At 38.5% G+C, this 15,986-nt stretch overlaps 1 protein-coding gene across 1 annotated transcript; it reads right to left on the reverse strand.

Annotated features, from left to right (window-relative positions):
- Positions 1–9,063: 9,063 nt before the first annotated feature.
- On the reverse strand, positions 9,064–12,782 carry LOC133035987 (uncharacterized). Its single transcript, XM_061112449.1, has 5 exons — positions 11,906–12,782; positions 10,849–11,554; positions 9,984–10,782; positions 9,650–9,846; positions 9,064–9,508 (listed from the first exon to the last, which is right to left on the reverse strand). The coding sequence occupies exons 1-5, from the start codon at positions 12,780–12,782 to the stop codon at positions 9,064–9,066; spliced, it is 3,024 nt and encodes a 1,007-aa protein (XP_060968432.1).
- Positions 12,783–15,986: the final 3,204 nt, after the last annotated feature.

The raw sequence follows: 15,986 nt of genomic DNA on the forward strand, positions 1-15,986 counted from the left end.
GTTTGTGTTCCAGATAGTGTGGAACTCAGAAATGAAATCTTCGAAGAGGCTCATTCTACCCCTTATTCCCTACATCGCGGCACCACCAAGATGTATCAAGATCTTAAACCTTACTTCTGGTGGAGCGGTATGAAGAAGAATTTGGTAGAATTCGTATCGAGATGCCTAACCTGTCAACAAATTAAGGCTGAACATCAGAGACCAGCAGGGTTGTTACAACCTTTAACCCTACCTGAATGGAAATTGGAGGATATCACGATGGACTTCGTGGTTGGGTTACCTAGAACCACAGGTTCTTTTGATTCCATCTGGGTTATGGTGGATCGATTCACGAAGTCTGCTCATTTTCTGCCTGTTAAAACAACCTACTCAGTGGACCAGTTGGCAAAATTGTATGTTAAAGAGATAGTAAGGCTTCACGGGGTACCAAAGTCTATAGTTTCGGATAGAGATCCGAAGTTCACCTCCAAGTTTTGGCAAAGTTTGCAACGGGCAATGGGTACAAAACTAAAGTTCAGTACAACATTCCATCCTCAGACAGATGGGCAGTCCAAAAGGACGATTCAAATATTGGAGGACATGTTACGAGCGTGTGTTATGAATTTTGAAGGCTCTTGGAGTAAATATCTACCGTTGATAGAATTTTCATACAACAACAATTATCAGAGTACGATAGGGATGACTCCCTATGAGTTGTTATACGGTAGGAAGTGTAGGTCTCCCATTCATTGGGATGAGACAGGAGAAAATAAATACCTTGGTCTAGAGTCAGTGCAGCGGACCAATGAGGCAATCGAGAAAATTAAAGCTAGAATGCTTGCCTCTTAGATTAGATAAAAGAGTTATGCAGATCCGAAACGCAGGGATTTTGAGTTCCAAGTAGGGGACCATGTGTTTTTACGGGTGTCTCCAATGAAGGGGATCAAACGTTTCGGGAAAAGAGGCAAGTTATGCCCTAGGTCTACAGGACCTTTCGAGATTCTCGAGAAGGTTGGTCATGTGGCATATCGGTTAGCGTTGCCTCCAGCTCTTTCAGCAGTTCACAACGTATTCCATGTCTCTATGTTGAGAAAATACATTTCAGATCCTACTCATATACTTAGTTATGAGAGCCTTGAGCTGCAGCCAGACATGACATATGAAGAACAGCCAGTACAGATCCTTGATAGAAAGGATAAAGTCCTTCGGAATAAGACCATAGCGTTGGTCAAGGTACTCTGGAGAAACAGCAAGGTGGAGGAAGCCACCTGGGAGCTAGAGTGAGACATGAGAGCTCAATATCCAGAGTTGTTCAGGTTAGATTTCGGGGACGAAATCCTATTAAGGGAGGGATAATGGTAAAGACCGCTTAGTTTAATTTGGAAATTAGTAGTTAATTAAGATTTAATTATGAAAATTATTTATAGATATTTAAATAATTATATATGTTGTTATATTTGAATTCTGAATGCATTTTATGTCATATAGTGAAATTTCATAATTTTGCATTTTCGGTGCCCAGCAACATGGAACACGGTGTATGGCTCAGGAGAATCACAACTTAGTATTTTTAGTTTAGTGGGGCAGTTTATTTAGACAATGGGAATGTCGGGATTAGTCGGGAATTTAGAGTTTTCCCAAAAATACCCTTTTAGTGCCTTTTAACCCTTTTAGTGTGGGAGGGGCAAAATAGTCATTTTGCCCCATAAGCTTTTGTCCTTTTGTGGAATTTGTGTTATGTTTATGTGTGAATTATTTGATGTATGCTAGCTGAAATAAAGGAAAGAGTATGCATTTTATCATTTATTCAAAATTGGAAAAAAATAGAAAAGAAACAAAATCCAAAATTTTCTCTCAAGCCCTCTCTCTCTTTCGGCCTGTCTTTGAGCAGAAAGGAGGTGGTGTTTTCTTTGTAATTCAAGCAATTTTCTCTGGATTTAGTGATCACAAGTTGTTGGTAAGATTCTTATAGCTTTCTTTTAAGTTTCTTGAATTTTTGAGAAAAATTTGATAGTTACATGCTTGAGAATTTGTAACTGTGGTCGTTGTTTGAGCTTGTTAGTGATTTCTGAAGCTTAATTATGTTTTAATATGTTGATTCAAGCATGATCTTGTTGTTGTTTGTTGATTTTAACTAAGTATGGAGTTTTGAACCCAAAACTATGGTTTTCAAGGTAAAATGATGAATTTTGTTGCTGTGCTTGTTGTAGATGATTGTTGTTGTTTTCAGAGGCTTATTTATGCATATTTAGATTCAAGCAGGTTTTGATGCATGTTAGTGGGGTTTAACCAAGCTTGAGTTTTGAACTCAAAGCTTGGAGCTTTAATGGCAATTTTTGTATCTGTGCTTACTGGGTTGTTTTATTGCTTTGGATATGTTCCTTGGGATGTATAGAGCAAGTCTGGAAAGTTTGATATGGTTTGGGGTTGTTTTGGCTAAGATATGAATTTTTATGGTTTCCTGCACTGAATTGGAATTCCGGTTCAGTATGGCCTGTAGGAACCGGAATTCCGGTTGGTGTCCTGGGTTCTTCCCAGAACCGGAATTCTGGTTGTAGAACCGGTCTGCCGGTTGGAGTAAAATTGGGAACCCTAGTTCGTCCCATTTTTGTGTTGTTTAACGTATTGCCATGCTTTTTATCGATAGGGAAACTGTTAGTTTCTAGTTTAAGTCCCCGGGAAGTGATTTAGCATGTCACTTACCAATGTTGTGATTATTATGGTTTAGGAGCCTGTAATTCGTCGAGCAGTTCATTCCACTCAGGTTGACCGGCACACCTAAATTCCGAATCGAGGTAAGATTAGTATAACAGTATGCATATGTATTTACATGTTTAACGTGCATGTTAAGAAGCCTGTTAGATTACATTAGATATGTATGTTGGCTTCGTACCATCTGACAGTCCACATCGGTACGGCTAGAGTATGACTAACGTACCGAGTATAGGCTGATATTATGGTCGATGGTACTGTACTTTTTGACCGTATCACATCGGTAAGGCTAGAGTATGACTAGCGTACCGAGGATAGACTGATACTGTAACACATCGGTAAGGCTAGAGTATGACTAGCGTACCGAGTATAGGCTGTTACTCTGTCAAAAGTACCATCGTACGAACGTTCGAGACTCAGCACCGTGTGGGACACGGGGACTAGGGTTGTGGACAGGGGTATGGGCGTCAGATCATAACCCGGGATATATGTATGTTTTATGACTTATGCTTTTCTTACTGAGTCTGTCGACTCACAGTGCTATGTTTATGTGTAGGTAAGGGCAAGGCCATAGCTGAGGAACCGTGAGGACGAGCCGATGAAGATTATACATGTCGGGGCAGTTAGGCCTGGAGCGTACGATCCTCGGTGCATCAGGGCTTCTGTAGTTAGTCGCTGGGCAACAAGTATTTTGTAATGAACAGTAAACTTTTTGTAAAGTATTTTGTAAATGGGATCCCAAAGTATTTTGTATGGAATGTTATAAGCTTTTAATTAAATAAGCAAAAATTTTAATTAATCACGATTTCCATAAACCTCGTTGATTAGCAACGAGCTGCACAGTACGTTTAAACATCACGTAACACGCCTATGCTAGTTAGGGTGTTACAATATATTACTAAATAGACTAGACATAATGAGAGAGAAAATAAAATTTTGAAAAAATATTTACTATCAATTAAATCACATAAGTTTAATAAAATAAAAAATTAACATATAGACAAAATAATTTGATAATGCTATAAATAAGGAAACAAGTATCCTTATTTTGGATTCCAAAAGAAGGCGTACAGAAGGGGGGGAAGTTAATGGGCTTGAGGGAGTGAGTAGTTTGGGCCAAAAATTTAATGAAGGAAGAGAGGCCCATGATGCTAAGGAGCCAGAGTTTGTTGGTGAGGATGTAATGGATACTGATGTGTTGAAAAGTAACACAAAAAACTTGTTTGGGGCGGGTTCTATTTCACAGGCCCGCCAGGTATTATGAATGTGTTAAGCTGCAATTGCCGTGGGCTTGGGAACCAACGGACTTTTCAATTCCTTAAAGAGATTGTTTCTCAAAAGAATCCCAATTTCATTTTTCTCTGTGAAACAAAATGTAATAAAAAAAGAATATAAAGTGTGGGCCGCATGTTGAAGTTTGAAGGGGTGTTTTGAGTTGAGGCCCAAGGTAATTCGGGTGGACTGGCTTTATTGTGGAAACATCATGATGATGGAAGAATCTTGGGTTTCTCTAATAGTCACATTGATTTTTTGGTCGAATCGTCTGAGAGAGGGATGTGGAAATTAACTGGTTTTTATGGTGAACCAATTCGGGGGAATAGACACAATTCATGGGACTTGCTTCGTACTCTGGCTTCTGATCCTACCCTTCCTTGGTGTGTCATAGGTGATCTGAACAACATTGTTAGACAAGAAGACAAATGAGGAGGAAGACCTTATCTGCAAAGCCTTATCAATGGTTTTCAACAAGCTTTAAACGACTGTAATCTTAATGACTTGGAGCTATTGGGTCATCCATTTACATGGGAGAAAGGCAGGGGGTCGAGAAACTGGATTGAGGTTAGGTTGGATTGGGCGCTGATCAACTCTCAATGGGAAAACTTATTTCAAGGTGCTTCTCTGTTAAACTTAGAAATTTCATCTTCCGATCATTGTCCTATTTTTCTGGAACCGGAACCGATTCGTACCTTCCCATCAAATCGCAAATTCAAATTTGAAAAGGCTTGGCTTAAGGAACTTTTGTGTTTTGAGATTGTGAGAGATTGCTGGGAAAGGGGCAGTGGTAATGATTTTTCTCATAAACTAGCTAGTTGTGCAGAAAAGTTAAGTGATTGGGGTAAGGAAGTGACGGGTAATTTTAAGTTGAGAATTAGTCGTTGCAAGAAGGAGTTACATAGGTTGGGTAATAAGAGAGACATCGCATCCATTGAAAGACATAAGGAGGTTAAGGACGAGTTATTTCAGGTTCTTGACCAAAGAGAAGCCTTTTGGAAGCAACGCGCCAAGCAAATGTGGTTGAAGGAAGGTGACCATAACAGCAGCTACTTTCACAAAGCGGCTTCAACCAGGAAAAGGAACAACCAGATTGTAAGTTTGAAGAATAATCAAGGGGTTCGGGTTGATTGGGAGAATGGTCTCTCTCAGGTCATCGCTCTTTCAAGCTTCCAATTCTTTTTGCCCAGAGGTCATCGATTGTGTGCATAAGTCGGTTCCTGATTTGTCCATGCTGAGCTTCGTGTCCCTATATTTGAGGAAGAGGTCAAAAAATCCATCTTCCAAATGCATCCCGATAGAAGTCCTGGTCCCGATGGTATGACACCGACCTTCTACCAGAAGTGTTGGAGCATTGTTGGCCGAGATGTTGTAGAGGTGGTTCGAAATTTCTTTTCAACAGGTGAGTTTGAAAGTGATTGTAGCAAGGTCAATATTGTTTTGATTCCTAAGAAGAAGAATCCGGAAGACATGACTGAACTTCGCCCTATTGCGCTCTGTAATGTGGTGTATAAAACAATTACGAAGGTCATGGTGAATCGTATGAAGCCGTTCATGAATGACATTGTTGCCGACACTCAAAGTGCTTTCATCCCGGGGCGACTTATCTCTGACAACATTCTAATTTCCTTTGAAGTGCTACATTATTTGAAAAGGAAAAGGAAAGGCAAAGAAGGCTTTATGGCTTTGAATAAGGCGTACGACAGGATTGAATGGCCTTTCTTGGAAGCAATGTTAAGGAAACTGGGTTTTGAAGATTGGTGGGTTTGTTTGCTGCTGAAATGTGTAACATCGGCTAATTATATGGTGGTTCATGGGAATCACGAGATGGGACCGATCATTCCTACTCGGGGAATTAGGCAAGGAGACCCGTTATCCCCGTATCTATTCATCTTATGTGCGGAAGGCCTCTCGGCTTTACTTCATAGATATGAAAGTCGAGGTTTGATTCATGGGTGTAAAGTGGCTAATGGAGCTCCTCGGATTTCTCACATGCTCTTCCCTGATGATAGCTATCTATACTGTAAAGCCACCATGTTGGAAGCTACAAGAATAAGAGAAATTTTGCACAAGTTCGAAACAGAATCGGGTCAAAAAGTGAATTATGCAAAATCCTCAATTTTCTTTTGTACCAATACAGATCATCAGTCTAGAAATAATATAAGAAACATGCTTGGTATGTCGATAGCGGGGGAAGGCAATCTGTACTTGGGTTTGCCAAGCACTTTAAGCAAGAACAAGTCAGCGGTTTTAGGCTACCTCAAAGAAAGGGTTCGAAAGAGGATTGAAGGTTGGGAGAATAAGTTTTTGTCTCGTGCTGGTAAAGAAGTATTGATTAAAACGGTTGGTCAATCTCTTCCAAGCTATGCTATGAGTGTTTTCTTGTTGCCATTGGAGATCACTAGGGATATGGAGAAAGCTATGAATAAGTTTTGGTGGCAAGGGTCAAATAAAGCGAAAAATGGAATTCATTGGTTCTCTTGGGACCGTCTTTGTTCTCATAAATCCAAAGGAGGCCTGGGTTTTTGTTATTTGAGGGATTTTAATTTAGCTATGCTTGGTAAACAAGGGTGGAGGCTACTCACTCGGCCTAACTCTTTGGTTGCTAAAATCTTTAAAGCTAGATATTTTCCTCATGGTACTTACTTCACGGCTGAACTAGGGAGTAACCCAAGTTTTGTGTGGCGCAGCCTCTTTGAAGTGCAAGATCTAGTTCGAAAAGGAACCCGTTGGTGTGTTGGTAATGGTGAGGATATTGATGTCCTCCATGAGTCGTGGCTGCCGAATGAAGAACATCCTTTCGTCACCTCAACTCACCCGGGTTTGATTGGAACAAAGGTGTGTAATCTGTTGGAAATTGGAGGTGGAAGTTGGGATGCTGAGATTTTAAATGACTTGTTTGTAGATCATGACAACAAGCTCATAATGGACATCCCTTTGAATGTTAGCCGAGGCAGGGATAGGCTGAACTGGAGCTATGAAACCTCAGGTGTTTACTTGGTTAAGAGTGCCTACAAGCTTCTCCAAAAGTTAAATGGCAAGTGGAACCAAGAGGAGGACGAGCAAACAAAATTCTGGAAGAAATTTTGGAAATTAAAAGTCCCTCCCAAGGTTAAAAACCTGGTCTGGTACGCGGGTAGAGAATGCTTGCCCACTTTGCAACAGCTAAGAATAAAAAGGGTAGATGTTCAAACACTTTGTCCAATTTGTCAAGCTGCTGATGAATCAATTGAACATGCTTTAATCTTGTGTACAAGAGCAAGATAGGTTTGGGAAAGGGTCGGTATTGGAACACAATTGAAAGCTGCTGGTCTAAGCAGTTTTCTTGACTGGTGCATCAAATGTTTTGCTGCGGCTGATGCAGAAAAAAAGAAGCAGTTGCTGGTGCTGTGCTGGGCGATTTGGAGCGCTCGTAATGACTTCATTAAGAAGAAAAAAGATGTTATTGCAGCAGCGATTGTGGTGTTGGCAACAGGTTTCCTTGATCAGTGGAGTAATGCTCAGAATTCTCTTGTAGAGACTTCATGGTCGGGACTTACGACAAGTGACGGAGCTGAGCAATGGCCAGTACCAAGTGAAAATAGAGTCAAGGTCAATGTCGATGCTGCTTTTTTTGATGGCAGTAACAAGTATGGTTGTGGCTTTGTAGCTAGAGATCATCATGGCATGCTAATTGAAGGCAAGACACTTCTCTTCTCGGGTATAGTTTCACCAGAATTAGTAGAATCTATTGGTGTACGAGAAGCTTTGAGTTGGATAAAAATACATGGGTGGCAGAATGTTATACTTGAAACCGATTGCCTTACGGTGGTTCAAGCAATAAGAAGCTCGGTTGACATGATTTCATTATTTGGCCAAGTTATTCATGATTGTAAAGAATTGTTATCCGATTTGAAAACTATTTCTGTTTTATTTGTTAAGCGATCAGCAAATATGGTAGCTCATATTTGTGCAAGAGCTTCTATATTTTTTCCTGGTTGTACTTTCGATATGGAGTCTGTTCCATTTGACTTGCTACCATCCTTGGTAGCGGATTTTAATGGTTAATAAAGATGCATTTTCCATTAAAAAAAATCAAATCAAAGCCTGGCTGAATTGAAATGTGGTGGCCAATTATTATGGGAAAGTATAAGTGTTTTGCTGATAAGTTTATAGTGTATTAGATTTGGAGAGTGCAAAATTGTAGAACTTTGGGAACATAAGGTCCTTAGAGTTTGAGTGTACAATGATTAGAATCAAACATGATATTTGTAATGGAGTTAGGAGCTTTCATAATGAAAAAATTACTCAGACAGATAGAGATTGGTTGATAAGATCACATGTATAGTTTTGTTATTGTCTTTAGTTTTGGCTTCCATAATTGGGAGTGCTATTCTTAACTCGTGGTTGTAATAGAGTTTTTTTAGCGTATGCTTACCAAGAAAAAAATACACATTATTAAAATTTGAGACACTATTTTTTTATTTTGGGGTATTATTTGCAATTGTAGTATTTTAATTACATTTTTGTTTAATAGTTTAATATTTTATTCTTTTAAAAATCTTAAAATTATGCCTCTAATAAAATCTATTTTTATTTTCTTAAACTTTAGTGTTTTTTTAATATTAATTTATGTATTAGTTTTTTTCATGTGAAAAAATTATGATAGAGGTACAATGCCACTAATTTTTTTTTTTTTGAAAGAACTTGAATTGCAACCACAAGGAAAAGATACAAAGCAGTACAAGGTTACAATAAAGTCATAGAAACTCTTGAATTGAGCCATTCCAAAGACCCTCCCTCTCAAGCCTAACAGCAGCCTTAGCCAAATTGTGGGATAGAACATTGTGGTTCCTTGACTCATGAATAACCGCTGCATTAGGAAAACAAGAGAGACAGGATAAAATTTGATCCACCAAGTCTGAGAAATCAGAGTTATCCTTCCAACAATGCTTCACTCTTTTAACTAGAAGTAAACAGTCACTTGCAATGCAATCTAAGGGAAACCTTACTGCCATGCACCAACTCACAGGCCAAAGCAAGGCCTTTGCTTCAGCCAGTAATGGAGGTAGAATACCGTCAAAGAAAGATGACATGGCTGCCACAATTTCCCCTTTACTTTTAATAAACTGCTACTCCAATTCCAACTTTGCGCAAATGGTCACTCAAAGCAGCATCAACATTTAGTTTAAAGGATCCCGGCTTAGGCATAATCGATGTTGAATTACCACTACTACAGGAAGAGAGAAGTTGAGGACCAGTGCGATCATGAAAAATCTGTGCATCATCAAAGTCTTGCAGCAAACATGAAACCTGAAAATCAGTAGAAGATAAAGAATACTTATTTTTGTTAATTAAACTGATATTACGACGGTTCCAAATTTCCCAGATGATTCCAAGAAAGAGACGGAGTTCTTCCTTAGAAAAATCTTGGAAACCCTTCAACAAGAACTCACAAATGTCACCACTCCTATTAAGCAAATAAAAGTTTTTGAACCTAGAATCCTTCCATTCTCTTGAAGCTCTGGAACACTCTATTAGAGCATGGGTAACAGATTCAGAACACCTAGAGCAACAAGAACACACAGGGCTTTGAACAATTTTTTTATGGAAAAGATTTAAGGCTGTAGGAAGACTATGGTGAAAGGTTCTCCAAAGAAAGTGTTTTATTTTTTGTGGCAGTTTTAAATTCCAAAGGGGTTTCCACCATTTGACAAGAGTGACATTACTAGAAGATGTTGGCAAAGAATAAATAGAATTGGCCAAATGATAAGCCGAACTCACAGTGAGAAAACCAGAAGGGTGATGCTCCCAAATGAGAGTGTCCTCCATAGAAATATCACTAATAGGAACAGATAAAATGGCATGCATCACCTCCTCATCAAAATAGGTAGATAATCTCTCCTTATTCCAGCAGCCATCAGTGTTGATAAAAAAGGAAACAGTAGGGTCAGGGGGGCAACATTATTTTTGAAAGATATGAACCGCCAACCAGGGATCCAATACGAATTAATGGTGGAGATGGACTGGCCATCTCCAACCTTCCACAAAAGACCTCTTTTAAGAAGATCCCGACCCCAAAGTAAGCTACGCCAAGTGAAAGAAGGACAATGACCCTTAGTAGCCTCTAGGAAAGAGTTTTGCTTAAAATACTTGGCTTTTAAGAGGCGAGCAAGAAGAGAATTTGGCATGGAAAACACTCGCCAAGCTTGCTTTGAAAGTAAAGCCTGGTTATGGTGCACAAAAGAACGAAAACCCAAACCCCCAGAAAATTTAGATTGACAAAGCTTCTCCCAAGATTTCCAGTGAACTTTCCCCTTATTCCCAGAAGAGCTCCACCAAAACTTAGCCATAACACTCTCAATCTTTTTACATATAGAAATGGGAATTCTGAAGCAAGACATAGCATAAGAGGGTATGTCTTGAACAACAGCTTTAAGAAGCACTTCTTTGCCAGCCTTGGAGAAGAAATGGTTAGTCCAAGAATTCATATTAGAGCTAATCTTCTGAAGAAGGAAATTAAAATGATCAGTTTTTGATCTACCAAAACACTGAGGAATACCTAAGTACTTGTTGATGAAAGGCTTATTATCAAGACTAGGAGTTGTGCGAAAGAAATCCGATTCAGAAGCAATAGTGTTAGGAGAAAAAAGAGCACAAGACTTAGAGAAATTGACAACTTGCCTTGTGATACAGATCAAGAGCATTTTTAATGGCCAGGCATGAACGGGTCGTAGTAGTGGAGAAAGGAGGCTATCATCAGCAAAAAGAAGGTGCAAAATGACAGGAGCTGAGCGACAGATAGAAATACCTTGGAAAAGCTTATGATGTTCCTGTAGCCTAATGGCAGCAGATAAAGCTTCAGAAACAAGCAGAAAAAGATAGGGAGATAATGGATCTCCCTACCTAAGGCCTCTAGAGGAAGAAAATTTATTAGTGAGGGAGCCATTAATAAGAAGTTGAAAAGAAACAGAAGAAATGCAGTTAAGAATAAGATTAATGAATCTATCAGGAAAATGGAGGTGCTGCATAATAGCCTTCACGAAACCCCATTCAACGCGATCAAAAGCCTTCTCCATATCTAACTTAAGAGCAACCCAGCCAGACTTACCTAATTTCCTATGATTAATAGCATTAACAATCTCATTAGCAATAAAAACATTATAAAAAATAACCCTATTCTGAATGAAAGCACTTTGGTTTTGAGAGATAATGCCATTCAGAACATCTTTTAGCCTATTAGCTAAGACTTTAGAGACAATCTTATAAACAGTAGAACAAAGACTTATTGGCCTAAAATCTCTTATTTTAGTAGCATTCTTTTTCTTAGGAATAACAACAATAACCGTATCATTAATAGTAGAAATATCAGCATTATTATTGAGAATAGAAAGAACCGCAACACACAGGTCCGAACCAAGAGTAGACCAATTTTTTTGATAGAACATGGCATTAACACCATCCAAACCCGGTGCTTTGTCACCAGCCATTTGAAAAAGGGCAGCCTTCACTTCATCAGAAGTGAAAGGCTCATTTAGCATTTGAACGTCTACGTCACTAAGGCAATTCAGAATAAAGCTTAAGAGCAGCTGAACGCCTACATCATTAGAACCTTGAGAAGTAAAGAGAGTACTATAAAAATTAAGAAAATGCCTACTGATATCTATAGGATTATCAATATGTTCACCACTATCAAGAACAAAGCTTCAGATAAGGTTATTTTTGTGCCGAGAGGAGGCTATAGAGTGAAAATATTTAGTGTTTTTATCACCAACTCTGAGCCAACTGACTCTCGAACACTGCTTCCAAAAGATCTCCTCTTTAAAAAGAAGAGAGTCAATCTGGGACTGAAGATCTTTGGCTTTTTTATTGTTCAAATCAGAAAAAGGTTGGCAAGACAAAACCTGATCAAGGCTACGTTGAAACAAATTAATTCTATGCTTAAAATTATTTTTATTAGTACCCCATTTCTTAACAGACCTAAGACAGGACTCTTGCCTAAGCATGAAAGTACGAAGAGGATCTGAAGGGCAAAAATTAGACAAGGTGTCCTTCCATCCATCCTCCACAACAGAAAGAAAGTCTGGTTCAGAAAACCAGAAGTTCTCACACATAAAATGATGACTACGAGTATGCTTATGATGAGGATCACTAAGTAAAATTTTAAGAGCCCGATGGTCAGAACCAAAAAACCCTAAATGGTGGAGGGAAGCAAAAGGGAAAAGATTGAACCAAGAATCGTTAGCTATGCACCAATCAAGCCTTTCAAAAGATTTACCATGCTTCCAAGTAAACTTATTACCAATACAAGGCATAGGAGAAAGGTTAGATTTAGAAATAAAACTCTGAAAATTATGTATGGCATACACAGGAGGATTATTAGTACTAGATTTATCATTAACAGTGAGATAATCATTTAAGTCACCAAGAATAAGCCAAGGCATACTAGGTGCAATATCATACAAACGATGCAAAAGAGTCCAAGTATGAGGCTTTTCCGAAACATAAGGAGAACCATAAAAACAAGAAACATGCCATTTAGTATTAGAATTATCAGTCATAGATACAAAACAGTCCACATGATTAGAGGAGTAATTGTTAATATGTACATCAATAGCAGCAGTCCAAAACAGAAGTAAACCCCCTCCTAAGCCCCTTCTAGGAATTTCCAAAATATTATCAAAAGAAAGCCTAGACTTAAAACTAAAACTAGAACCAACCCCTAGTTTAGTTTCCATTACAAAAAGAAAACAAGGCTTATGCTGCTTCACAAGAAGGGAGAGATTTCGGAATGCTCGGAGACTCCCCGAACCCCGAGCATTCCAACAAATAAAACTCATTTTTCTAGGCGGGGTTGCTCAGCAACACCCAGTGGTACAACATGATCAGAATCATCAGAAGAAATCAGCTCAACACCCCTAGCAGCCCGAGCTCGTTTCAGCATACTTCGAACGGACGAACCAACAACAACCTCCTACCTAGCAAAAGATCTCTTAGTACCCGAGCCTCCACTAATAGTAAGAGGCCTAGGAGGAAGCTGAGGAACAAAGGAAGTAGGAGGCTGAATCCCCTTTCCTTTGTCCATAGGCGCCAAACACAAAACAGCAGAAATAGGGGTTTGAATCCCCTTCCCTTTGTCAGTATGGATGACAGAAGGAGCCTCATTCATAGTCACCTGAGAAACGGCACATAAAAGCCTCTGGAAACCAGAGAAAAGAGAGGCAGAAGCCTCCACATGTTGGGATGAAATAGGGGATGAGACGATAGTCTGGCTAGCAAAGGATTCCTGAGTAAAAGCATGACTTTGGGGAAAACCCTGATTTTGAGTAAAAACAGGAGGTTGAGATGAAGTAACTGGGGAAAGAAATTGGTTGACAGGATCTTGAAGATCTTGATTCGGCCTCAAGGATCGAAGGTTCATTTCCTCAAAAGGGATAGAATTAGCTAGCTCAAAAGGATCTCTCTTGAAATGTGATTTCAGAGGTGCTCTAATATTCTCCTTGTAAGGGAGAACAGGTGGAACACATCCCTCATCACAACTCTGAAGGAAAAAGGCACACTTCGAGAAAGTATGATCAAGCCCTCCACAGAAATAGCAATAATTTTGAAGCCCCTCATATTTGAACAGAAGCCACTTAGTTCTACCCAAACTTCGGAAAAAAACCTGCATTCCCCTTCTAATAGGCTTAGAGACATCGATCAGGATCTGTATTCGAAGGAAAGGACCCGAGATTTCAAGTAGGTTTTGTTTATGGATCTCAATCAGATCTCCAACATCATCAGCAACAAACTTAGCAAGAGCAGGGGTGCGAAAACCGAAAGGAATGTAATGGATTTGCATCCAGAAAGGGACAAATCGAAGTTGCTCCGATTGGAAAAGGTCAAGGCCCTCTGGATTAGCAAAGACCATAAGGCATTGATCAAAATGCCAAGGCTGGCCTTCAACAACCCTACACCTATCACCATCACAACCAAAATGAGCCATGAAAAGCCCAGAATGGTATTCAGAAAAATTAACAGGATAACGTAAAGTCCACGCCTCCCTCATAGCTTTATCTAACCAGTCAAATTTGAGAGTTTTTTGAGTGAGAATGTTGACAACTAAACAGATTGACTCAGACGAAGGACCACTACCCAAAGAAACCCCATCAAAATCATGAATAAGGGCCTCCTCATCATTCAAGGCAAGATGACGAGGAGAACTACGACATAGAACTCGCCATAACACTTAAGAACAGACTTAGACAAGAAACAAGAGAATGACAAACAGAGCAAATAATCCCCAGGGAAAAATTGAAAACTTTAAGCAAAAAGTAGTAGTCTATATATAGGAGAACAAGATACCTGCAGAAGAGAAACATCGGAGAAAGGGTAGAAGATACCCAATCCATCCCTCCATTAAATGTAGTCTGGCATGATCCCTCGATAGCAGAAATAATCATCACCCAAATCCCCTGAGTTCCCCCAGTGACGGTTTGTTGAGAAGAAATGTGGAGGAGGAACAAATAAGGATTAAGAAGAGACTGTAGGTTTATTAAATGAAGATAGATTTTGTTAGATTTACTGGGATGCATTAAATGCCTTTGATTAATTAGCCAGAAAAGACAAAAAATTAAAGGAGAAAGAAGGGAAAATCGACGGCTACACCTAATCATCACTAAGATGAGGAATTGGAGAGTCCAGAGAGAAAGGAAAAACCCTAATAGAGGATTCCAGAGCTATAAAAGCCAAACTTGTGTATATGCATGCCACTAATTTTTTTATTGAGGGCATAAGTACAAACAATTTAAAAAAATAGGAGGTTTTACTGTAAATATACTAAGGACTACAACAACTTTTGACAGAAGGAATTTGGCAGCACAAATGATTGATAAAATGGAATTTTGCTACAAATTTTTTTATTAAAGGGTTAAGTGTGTCACTAACTAGGAGTATTGCCAAGAATCATCATATATATAATTAATATCAAAATTATTATAGTATTTTTTTACTAGAATAAATACATGCAAATTAATATTGGAATAATAATTAATTAATTAATTATCATTAATATTGTTACACCTAAAACTCAGCTACACTTCAGAGGATGATACGTGTCAAGTAGTGGAATATGAACCACCTGGTATAATAAATTTATATCATTTAATGTAAAGAAAAATAATGTTTCGTTAAAGGATTAATAGAAACTATTCAAAACTCGCTAACTATGTAGTCTTAAGCGAGACAAGGATAGAAAGCTATTAAAACCTATATCGACGAGACACATACCTACCTCGGAATACACACGCCAAAAAGATAACTCATTTATTCGCCAAAATAAATGTAGTATGCAAAGAAATCTTGGGATACATAAAGCGAGACGTCCACCTTGCTATTCACAAGAAACTTGACGAGGCGAATGATTTGTTAATCACTTAGCGTATTTTTCACATTACAATAGCTAAGGATAACAACTTAGAAAGATGTGATTGTCCAGTCTGCAAGGCCTTTTGGTAAAAGAGCAGTTCTTAAGTTTGCTCAATACACTGGTACTCATGCCATTGCTGGAAGGCATATGATTGTCCAAATCATCATTAACCATCTACAAGTTAAGCGAAATGATATTGTGTAAATCAGCATTAACCATTGAAAGGATAAGAATAACAAGTAGTTATGTAGTTATTGATTGTTATCCACACGTGGACTAAATGAAACGTGAGTATTAACCAAGTTTCATTAAATGATTATAATTTGAATTTAAATGTAAATAACTGCAGGCTATATTCCTATAAATAGGGGCAGATCCCACAGGAAAAGAAGAGAAGATTCCTTTTAGAGAAAAATTGAGATACGATCAGTAATATATTGTATTAAATACTTAAAAAATATCTTGAATAAGATAGACTCGTGGAGTATGCAGATTTAACTGCAAAACCACGTAAAAAAATCTGGTGTTACTATTATACTTTTTAGACTTTATTTATTTCTTATTATTTATGTGTTAAATTTATTACGAAAAGGCTAATTATTGGTTAACGAAAATCTGCGTTAACAGTTTGGTGCTT

The sequence above is a fragment of the Cannabis sativa genome, chromosome 3 (assembly GCF_029168945.1).
Source record: "Cannabis sativa cultivar Pink pepper isolate KNU-18-1 chromosome 3, ASM2916894v1, whole genome shotgun sequence".
Classification (NCBI taxonomy): Eukaryota; Viridiplantae; Streptophyta; class Magnoliopsida; order Rosales; family Cannabaceae; genus Cannabis; species Cannabis sativa.